The sequence below is a fragment of the Ichthyophthirius multifiliis genome (assembly GCF_000220395.1).
Source record: "Ichthyophthirius multifiliis unplaced genomic scaffold scaff_1120509249489, whole genome shotgun sequence".
In the NCBI taxonomy this organism is placed as follows: domain Eukaryota; phylum Ciliophora; class Oligohymenophorea; order Hymenostomatida; genus Ichthyophthirius; species Ichthyophthirius multifiliis.
Genome location: NW_004087669.1, coordinates 24,712 through 34,973, shown reverse-complemented (window position 1 = coordinate 34,973; position 10,262 = coordinate 24,712). Strand labels below are relative to the sequence as shown.

Here is a 10,262-nt window from a genome sequence, read left to right as displayed (position 1 = left end):
TTGAATTTTTTTAATTTTTCTCCCTCTTCTTTTCTTTTTCTTTCAATTGCTAATTCTTCTTTTCTTTTTTTTTTTTTTTTAGTTTAGTTTTTTTTATATTTTTATATACATATAAAGATATTTAAATTTAATATTTTTTTTTACAATTTATCTTTTATACTAAAAGGCCAAATTTTTTGATCTTTTTAAATATTTTAATCATTAAAATTTGTATCATGATGTTTTTTATTAATATCAATTTAATCGAAATATTTTTTGGATTTTTTAATTAAATCTTACTCATCTTTTGCCAAGAGAATATCTTTATCCTTTTTAAAATAAAAAATTTAAAATAATATATATATATATAAAAGACTTTTTTAAGTAAATAAAATATAATAATTTCTTTAAATTCTTATAATATAAGTTCAGATTCGTAAATAAGGGTTAGCCTTTAACTTTTCATATATTCATATTTTTCATTTAAATTTTAACTCTATGTTAAAGGATTAAAAACAGAAGTTTTCGTTACTTTTTTTTTTTTGTCTTTATCTTTATTTTATTAGTTTTTTTCTTTTTCTTTATCTTTTTATAATTAATCTACATATTATAGAGTACTTTAAAAATCAAAGTTTCTCTCAAAAGCTTAAACTAAAATTCTTTTATCAATTTCTCCTTAAATGATTTATTATTCTATAAAAAATTTTAATAAATCTTTGAAAATAACAGTTTCGTCTTAAATACCAAATAAAGCATTTTTATGTGTAGTTTTTAAATAATTAAATACTCTTTTAAATAATTCTTTATAATTTTATAAAAGTATTTATTTCTTATTTATGATTTGCTATAATTAATATATATTTAAAATTATAAATAATATATATATATATAAATATAGTATATTAATTACTTCATTATTTTCATCTAAATTACTCAGGCTTTTAATTGTTGTTATTGTTTCACCTGCTATTATTGTTGCTTATTAATTACTATTGTTTTATTTTTTTCCTTCAAACGTTGGAACTAATTTATTCAAAAGAAGTTTTTCTAATGATCTATGTATATTATATAAATCTGAATATTTAAGATAAGCAAGTCTTACAATTAACTCCACGAAATTTCTAAATAAAACTATTCTATCTCCATTATGGATATCAATTATTTATATAAATAATTCTTTTTATTATTTACTCTCATCATTATCAAGTCTAAATGAATATTTATTTGTTAAAAAAAAAAAAAATCTAAAATATAATAAATTACTCATCATAATTTAATTTTTTATTATTTTTTGGTTCATTTTATTTTATTAAATTAAAAATAAGAATATTATCAAGTTCTTCCTAATTTAATTACCTAAAAATATATATATATATATAAATATATTTATATTTATATATATATATATATATATATATAAATATACATTTTATTTTATATTAAAAATATACTTATTTATTTGTTTTGCAATTTCAATTTATTTCTATAACATATTCTAATTACATTTTTATACAAACTTATTTTTAATTCCTTAATAAAAGTTTCTATTTAAAGATGCCAAACTAACCATAGAGTCTAACACTCTAGCATCCTTAATAAACTTCCAGAAACTAAACATATCCATAGCAAACGAATCTTCAGCAATCTTATTATTTTCTGTTAAATTACAGTAATGTTTATACATACTTCTAAGTACACTATTATGTCTTAATAACATATTTTATATATTCTAGTGTATTTATAATAGGTTTTCCTCTACCCCTTTAGTAATATCATGAAAATCAACTAAATACACATATGGATTCATTTCCATGTCATTTTTTTTGGATCCCGAAGATTAATTATTAATAACAGTTTCTTCATGTTTATTTCCCTTTTTTTTGAGTTGTTTTTCTTACTAGGAGATTCAATTAATTTTTCTATTTTCTCATTCTAAGTCTAACTTTTATTTTCTTAATTTTTTATCATTTTATCCGCTTTATAATATCCCTATATTACATTCCCATTATCCTCAGTGAAAATAGCATAGCCTTCCTTTAAATTATTTACCCATTCCCCTTCATATTTTGACCCATTTGCATAATAAAACACACCATAACCGCATCTGTAACCATTTACCCATTATCCTTCGTATCTATTTCTCATTAGTTTACCTTCTCCTTTTTATTCTAGCCATACATGTACCCCGAATCCATTCTAAAGATTATTTTCCCATTCCCCATAATATTTCTCCTTTGTAGTAATCCACATCATAACTCCTTATCCGCACTTCTTATCGAATTTAAACTCCCCTTAATAATAGTTCCCTGAAGGATATTACATTCTCCCTTAACCATGTTTACATCCATTCACAAACTAACCTTAAAATAATGCTCCGGACTTAAATTTTACTTCCCCTTATCCATGTCTTAAACCTTCTACCCATTCTCCTTTATATATAGCATCACCATCCGGTGATACAAATGTCCCTTAACCATATCTTAGACCATCTTTTACATCTCCTATATAATAGGAACCGTCTGGCCAGTCATATCGACCTTCCCCTGTTATTGAATTATAATAGAAAGTGCCTTCATATTTTATATTGTTTTTCCATTTAAATATTCCATTTCCTTTTTATTTAATTTTTTTGGTTTTTATCTGAGTTTTTTTTTTTTAAAAAAAAAATACCATGAAGCATGCCGTTTTGTATTTGCCCTATGTATGAATTTCCATTTTTATATTAAATTTTTGATTGTCCTTATAAGCATTTACCATATATCTTATTTTTAGTTTTGTCTTATTTTTTGTTTTTGTTTTTATTTTATTACTTGATTTGGTTTATCATTTATTGATTAATCACATTCATATTCTTAATATATTATTTTTGATAATTCTAATGGAATTATTATGTTTTATGGATTTTCGTCTATTGCGTAATTCATGTTTTGTTTTGTTTAATTTAAAAATAAATAAATTAATTTTTGAAATAAAAAATATTTTTTTTAATAAATTATTTATAAAAATTTTAAAAAAATATAAATAAAATATATTTTATTTCATAAAGAAATAACTAAACCAAAGGAGAAAATTTTTTTTTCAAATCTTCAAAATTAATTCCAATTTTATCAAAAAATCCATCTAAAATTAAAATTTTTACAATTTAATTAAGATCATCATCACTTTAAAGAATATTTTTCAAAAGTAAATAATAATCAATTAATTTATTTAAAAAATTCAAAACCAAAATTTCATCTTTCCCTAAATTTTCCTTAAAAAAGTTAACATTTATATGTATTTTTAAATAAACTTCTTTTATAAACTCCTTCAAAAACTAAAACTTATAAAAATAAAAAATCTTATTATATACATCATCATTTTTCTAAAAACTAACGATTTTACCAAAATAAATATCTTTTTAAATTTCATCTTTGTAATTTTTATTCTCTTGTAATTTATTCATAAAACTTTAATAAATACTTAAAACATTATAATACATTTATTAAACTTATTACTATATTTCTTAAAAAAATGTCTATTTTTTATATTCTTCCCATTTAGGAATATTCAATATATTTATATTTTAGTCTATTTGAGATATTTTTAGACTAGTCATAATAATCAGCATATGATTATTTATTAAAAAAATAAGCTTTTCAAGTTTAAATTCATTTTCGAATTTTAATAAATACCTAATGTTTTAATCAGCAAGATTTTTCAGAGTTTTTAAAATTTTGGTAAAATTTAAAAGAATAGCAAAGACTTTTTCATATGGTTCTTTTTTTTAAATTGGTAAAAATTAAAAAGAAGGCTTTTGTGGAGATAATTTATTATTATTATTATTTTATTTAAAACTATTATATTTATTTAGTATTTTATCCTCAAAAAAATAAAAATTATGCTTTTTTTATTAAAAGAAAGGTTATTACTATTATTATTATTATTATTATTATTATTATTATTATTATTATTATTATTATTATTATTATATTTATTATTATTATTGTTATTACTATATTTATTATTGTTGTTGTTATTATATTTCTTAATCATTTTAATTTAATTATTTTTATAAATAAAATAAATAATTATTTATATTATCAATATTTTTTTGCTATTATTAAAATTCACTATTTTTAATTTAATTTTATGATAAACATCTTCCTTCTGTATTTAATTAGACATGTGATATTTCTTCTCCTTCTTTTTTTCTATTATAAATTGGAGTTTTTGATCTAAAATACTCTTTATCGTTATATTTTTATTCTTTTTATAAAATTGATTTTGATCTATTTTTTGGACTATTTTAATTTTCCTCTTATACATTTTTTTTTCTTTCTTAAATTATTTATTCTATATCGCTTTTTCTTTTTTGTATTAATTTATCTAATTAAACATTATAGCTTTCAAACAGCATATTTTTAAACATTTCATTAATCGAAAGTCTCTCGTTTTCTTATAACATTAAGCATTTTTTAATAAAAGCTTACATCTAACTAGATATAGATATTTCTTGAGGAAAATATAATGCTTAAGTTGACAATTTTTATATTAAATCTACCAAATTTGTTGCTTACCAAGGTGTTTTTCCAAAAAGAAGTTCATAAAGAATTAACCCTAAACTCCATACATCACATTTGGATGTATACTACTACTTATTAAGAATTTGTGGTGACATATAAAGTGGTGTTCCTACTAAAGACTCCATTAATTAGTCTTCTATATTCGTTAATTTTTTAGCAAATCCGAAATCCGTGATCTTAAAAATCTAATTATTCATCAATATATTAGCCGGTTTTAAATCTCTATGTATAATTTAATTATTTGCAAGTTCTTATAAACCACTCATTATTTAAGAAATAATCACTATAGACTCTTTTTCTAGTAAAAAAACGTTTTTTTTTTAATAATTATCTTAAATCACTTTAATTACAATATTCGGTTATTATATATGTATTATTTTTGGTCTAAAAAACGTCTAATAAACGTACTACGTGCGGATGGTTTAATTTTTTCATTATTTTTATTTCCGATTATAACATTTTTTAGGCATAATCAGTTTTTAATGATGACATGTTTATTGCTTTTATTGCTACTATTTGGCTTGTGGGAGTATGTCGACCTATATATACGGTGCCTGATGATCCTTTGCCTATACAAGCGTTTAGGGAAAATACATAGTTTTCTATTTATTTATCTGGGGGATAATTGGATAATAATTCCATTTATTATTTTTTTTCGTTTTTTTTTTTTTTTTTTAAGTGATTATATTTTTTTTTATTTTATTTTTTATGTAATGAATAAAATTTTATTATTTTTTTTTTTTTTTTTTATTATTAATAAAATAATTGTTTTTTTATTGATAAAATATTTTTTTTTTTTTTTTTAAATATTTATTTAATTTATTAATATATATAATTTATAATTATATATTTTTATTAATTATTATTAATTTTTTTATATATATTTATACTTTTTTTCTAATTTTTTATATGTTTTGTTATTATCTAATTTAGTATATGTAAATAGAATAGTTAAATAATAATTTTAAGTATTCATTTTTTAATTTATAAATTAAATTAAATTATATCATTTAGAAAACGTAAATTAAAATAAAATAAATTTTTATAAGAAAAAATATTATAATAAATTTTATTTTTATGTTATTTAAATTATAATATTCTAAATTTCAAATTATATTATAATGTATAAAAATTTAATAAGTTCTTTTAATTACTATTTTTCTAATATTCAAAAGAAAATATTATCTTATTATTTAAACTTATATAATAAAATTATTAATAAAAACCGAATTTATTAAGTTTATCGAATATCAAGTAAATTAAGTGTGAATACAAATATAAATAAAAAACCTAAATTAATAATTAAAATAAATGGAAATTTTTTATTAATTTATATTTTATCAAAAATACAGTTAATTAAATATAGGGTTTATAAAAACAAGTAAAATAAAATATAATATTTTTATTATTAATTTATTAAATATATAATACTTATAAATATTTATTTTTTTTATTAATAAAAAATCTAAAAAAAAAGGGTTAAAAAAAATAGATTAAGACCTTTTTATTTTTGATAAAAATTTAGAAAATAAAAATAAAATATATTAAAAAATATAATTTAAATTATTTTAATAATAAAAAATACAAATTACTAAATAGAATGCAGAAGTGTTATATTTAATAGAATTTTTAATTATAATTTAAATTATATTATAAATTTTATTTTAATATATATAGTTTTTAATCTTACTTTTTTATTTACTTGTATAGTACAAATAAATAATTAATATTGATATTTTTTTTTTTTTTTTCATTTATATATTAAAAATATATTTTTATTTTTCTTTTTTTCTTTTTTTACATATATTTATTTTTAAGCAAAAAGAATCATATATTCTATATTATTAGAATAATTTTTCAGTGTTTTTATTATAAAAATAAAATTTACTATAAAATAGTTGTTAATTTTTCTTTTATTATTTAATTATTTATTATTTATATATAATTATTTTTTAATGTAAAGATAGACATTACAATTTCTTGAAATAATTAAAATAATTTAAAATTTTTAAATTTAAGTCTAAAATGACGTTATTTTAATTTACTTTCTATTAATGTTATTTTAGAAAAATAATGAATTATACAAAAATGTTAATAAATATATATATAATTATATCTAAAAACAAAAATAATATAGTATTCTTAAACAGACAAATATTTAAAAATAAAATATAATTATTATGATAATTATTTAATAAAAATTATAATATTTATCTAAAATATAAAAAATATTATAATAATTTATAGTTATTAAAATTCGTATTTATGATATGTTTTTATATAAAATAAATGTTAATTACATTATAAAATTTTGATTAAAAAAAATTTTATCATAAAAATAAATAAATATTTAATTTTATATAATAATAAATAATATAAAAAATTATTTAATTAAAAAATTAAATAAATAAAATAAAAAAAAAATATTTATAATACAAAAATTTCTAAAGTAATTGCTAATTTAAAAAAAAAATATATAAATAAAAATTTATAAAAAATAAATTTAAGAAAAAAAAATATAAAAATATATATTATATTTATATATATATTTATATATATATATATATATTTATTTATATTATTTTCCTATAAATACAATTTTTCATAAAAATTATGTTTCTTAAAAAACCTTATTAATTTTAAATAAAATTATGTTTTTTAAAAAAACCCTAAAAAAATATTTATATTTATTTTTAGAATATTTTTTTTTGTTATTTTCACAATAAAAAAATATCTTTTTTTATAAAACTTAAATTTGTATATTTTTATCATTTTTATATTCAAATTGTTTTCTATATAATCACTTTTTAGCTATTAATTTATATAATTATTAAAAAAAAAAATATTTATTCGTTTTTTTAAACAGAATATAGCTCATAATTGCTATTTATAAAATTTTCACGAAATAAATATTGAAAATTTAATATATATTAACTTGAATTTATCAAAAAAAGTTTCTAAATAAAAGAAAATCATTAAATAATATTATATTTAAGTAATTATAAATATTAAGGAGTAGTTTTTGGGATTTATATATATTTTTATTTTGATATAAAGATATTTATTTAATGACTCTATTTTATTTTTTTATAAAAAATTTATTATTCCTTTCTTTCTCAGTTTTATTTTATTTTATTTTAAAAAAATCTAATCTTCGTAATATTTTTTATTTTTTATTATATATTCTCATTATTGACTATAATTATTTTAAGTTTTTTTTCTTAAAATAATAATTTGGGTATATTTATTATATAATTTAAAAGTTTATAAAACATTTATATTAAAATTGATTTAAATTTTTGTTATTATTATATATTTATATTATTATTTCTTTTTTTATTTATTAATTATAGTAAAAAATAATAAAAAAATTATATATATATATAAAAGAAAGAAGAAACAAACTTTAATTTTCATTTGATTTGATTTTATTTTTTTTTAAAAAAAGAAGAAGAAATAAACTTTAATTTAAAAAAAAAAAATAACTTTTATTTTATTATTAAAAAAAAAAATGTATAATTTCAATAAAAAAACTATAATATTTTTATATATAATTGTAAAAATAATATAAAATTCATTTTTTATAAAAAATAAATTAAATCATTAATTTGCAAAATTAGGATAAGATCTATTCTAATTACTTTCTTTAACAACTAACATTTCAAGTCTTTCATTTTCTTATTCAAGCTATTTAATTCTATGTTCCAAAGAAAGTACAATAGTTTATGTTTTTTCGGCTTTTTTAGCTCTTTCTTTCCAAAATAAGATATCTTTTTCTTTTTATTCTCTTAAATTTTTCAAAGATTAAAGTTCATCATTTCCACTTTTTAAAACTGAGTTCATTCTTTCTTAGTCTCTTTTTACTTCATTTTTTTCCCATCATAATTCTTCTATTCTTTTATATGGAGTTTCTATGTGGTTATGTTTTTATTTTTAAATAATAATATTAATATATATTTACTTTATTTAAATTTTTTTTACCTAAATGTGCTTATAATATATTACAACGTTCCTACCAATGACCTATTTCTTAATCTTTATAAGATATAGCGGCTACATATCTTTAATATTATTTTGTTAAAAGATCACACCTTTCTTCTAATCTTGATATTCTTTAAGCTTGGATTCTTATAGTTTCTGATGAGTCATCTGCACGGACTGTAACAGTATCTTTTCTAGGATTAGCAGTTGCGGGAAGTACGTAAGGGTTTGATGTATGGGATTAAATTTATACATTCTCTGATCTTAATTATTATTATATGTTTTGGTGTTATAATGGAATAGCTAAATTAGGTTATTATATGTATACTGGCTAGAAATTCATTGTTTTTTTTTTTTGTTTTTTTTTTTTGGTGATGGTGTTTTGTATTTTTTTTTTAATTTTTATTATTTTTTTTGTTATTTTTTTTTTTTTAAATAAAAGTAAAATAAATATATATGCATTATTTGTTTAAATATATAATATATTTATTATGTTTTATAAATAAAAAAGTTATTATATTAAAGAAAATAAAATATATGAATATATAAATAAATAACTAATATTATACATATAGATTTATTTGAATAGTAATATTATAATATTAGGAAAGTTTATTTATTTTTTTAATTAAAAAAATAGTTATTTAATTAAATTAAGTGTTTAAATATTTGTTTGAGAGTATAATATTAAATATATAGAGAAATACATTTTATTTAGTTATTTATTAATTTAATTTTATTATTTAGCAAAAAAATGAAAATATTGGTTTAAACGAATTAAAAGACTGAATTAGATTTCTTTTTACGTAAAAAAATAAAATAAAATATCAAATTAAAATTATATTGATAGAAATTTAATGACTATTTTAAAAAATAATGTTATTTTATAATTATTATTCAAAGTTTTATGTTTATTAGATTTTGTTTTTAATTTTTTTTATTAATTCTACTTTTATTTTTCGTTTATTTTTATTACTGTTTTTATATTAGTTTCTTTAATTATATTAAATAACTTTTTATATTAGTTAATGTTAGTTTCTTATTAAATATCTTTATTAATAAACTTTTTATAATAAATTTTATAAGGTTTTTTATGAAAAATATTAAACAAAATTGCTTATTTGCTTTATATAATATAATTTATTATTAAATATATAAACAAAAAATAAATAAATCTAAAATTATTTAGCATTATATAAGATTAAAGTTTTTATTTATCTAAATTTATATTTTTTACTTGAAAAGAATAATTTAAATTATATGAATAATGGGATAAATAAATATTTAAAAAGATACAAAAATTAAAATTAATATAAAAGAGGTAAATATATACTAATCCAATTAATATTAAAATATCCGTTTATTATAAATACTAATATAAGTTATTATATAAAAAAAAACCTTTAGTATACAGAACAAATATTTTAAAATTTATATTGTTTTATTTGGTTATAAATATTTACTATTTCTTTTATTTTTATATCATTAAATAACAATTTGCGTTTATTGACATAGTAATTATATGTAAAAAAGCATAAAAAAGGTTAACAATAAAGCCTATTTTATTATTAAAATTTAGAATTTCAATAGTACAAAATAATTACTTAAATGATTTGTATTTAATTTTAAAAAAATTCTATATATTTTTATTTAAATAACAAAATTGATATATAATAAAATAGAATATAGGCTAAATCAAAAATATATTATTTTAATGATTTTATTATAAAATAAAGCAAT

The 10,262-nt window shown here is 15.9% G+C and overlaps 3 protein-coding genes across 3 annotated transcripts, besides 14 other annotated features; all 3 read right to left on the bottom strand. All coding sequences in view use genetic code 6, as the record gives it.

The window, feature by feature from the left end:
- Positions 1-1,341: 1,341 nt before the first annotated feature.
- Positions 1,342-1,404: a microsatellite.
- Positions 1,405-1,434: 30 nt separating this feature from the next.
- Positions 1,435-2,794, bottom strand: IMG5_007830 (radial spoke head protein, putative). The gene is made up of 2 exons (XM_004039802.1): positions 2,650-2,794; positions 1,435-2,591 (listed from the first exon to the last, which is right to left on the bottom strand). The coding sequence occupies exons 1-2, from the start codon at positions 2,657-2,659 to the stop codon at positions 1,783-1,785; spliced, it is 819 nt and encodes a 272-aa protein (XP_004039850.1). The 5' UTR covers positions 2,660-2,794; the 3' UTR covers positions 1,435-1,782.
- Positions 2,740-2,772: a microsatellite.
- A 785-nt stretch (positions 2,795-3,579) lies between the features above and the next one.
- On the bottom strand, positions 3,580-5,073 carry IMG5_007820 (hypothetical protein; the record flags this gene model as incomplete). Its single annotated transcript, XM_004039801.1, has 2 exons — positions 3,888-5,073; positions 3,580-3,650 (listed from the first exon to the last, which is right to left on the bottom strand). Exons 1-2 carry the CDS (start codon positions 4,588-4,590, stop codon positions 3,580-3,582), a joined length of 774 nt encoding a protein of 257 aa, XP_004039849.1. The 5' UTR covers positions 4,591-5,073.
- Positions 3,881-3,998: a microsatellite.
- A 208-nt stretch (positions 5,074-5,281) lies between the features above and the next one.
- Positions 5,282-5,339: a microsatellite.
- A 17-nt stretch (positions 5,340-5,356) lies between these two features.
- Positions 5,357-5,429: a microsatellite.
- Positions 5,360-5,408: a microsatellite.
- A 1,024-nt stretch (positions 5,430-6,453) lies between the features above and the next one.
- Positions 6,454-6,498: a microsatellite.
- A 410-nt stretch (positions 6,499-6,908) lies between these two features.
- Positions 6,909-6,954: a microsatellite.
- A 45-nt stretch (positions 6,955-6,999) lies between these two features.
- Positions 7,000-7,059: a microsatellite.
- A 6-nt stretch (positions 7,060-7,065) lies between these two features.
- Positions 7,066-7,120: a microsatellite.
- Positions 7,067-7,120: a microsatellite.
- A 27-nt stretch (positions 7,121-7,147) lies between these two features.
- Positions 7,148-7,208: a microsatellite.
- Positions 7,209-8,391: 1,183 nt separating this feature from the next.
- On the bottom strand, positions 8,392-8,941 carry IMG5_007810 (hypothetical protein; the record flags this gene model as incomplete). The annotated part of the gene is made up of 2 exons (XM_004039800.1): positions 8,392-8,452; positions 8,523-8,941. Coding segments are annotated over 2 exons (450 nt in total), but the record flags the coding sequence as incomplete, so codon positions are not given.
- Positions 8,903-8,955: a microsatellite.
- A 475-nt stretch (positions 8,956-9,430) lies between these two features.
- Positions 9,431-9,468: a microsatellite.
- Positions 9,469-10,262: the final 794 nt, after the last annotated feature.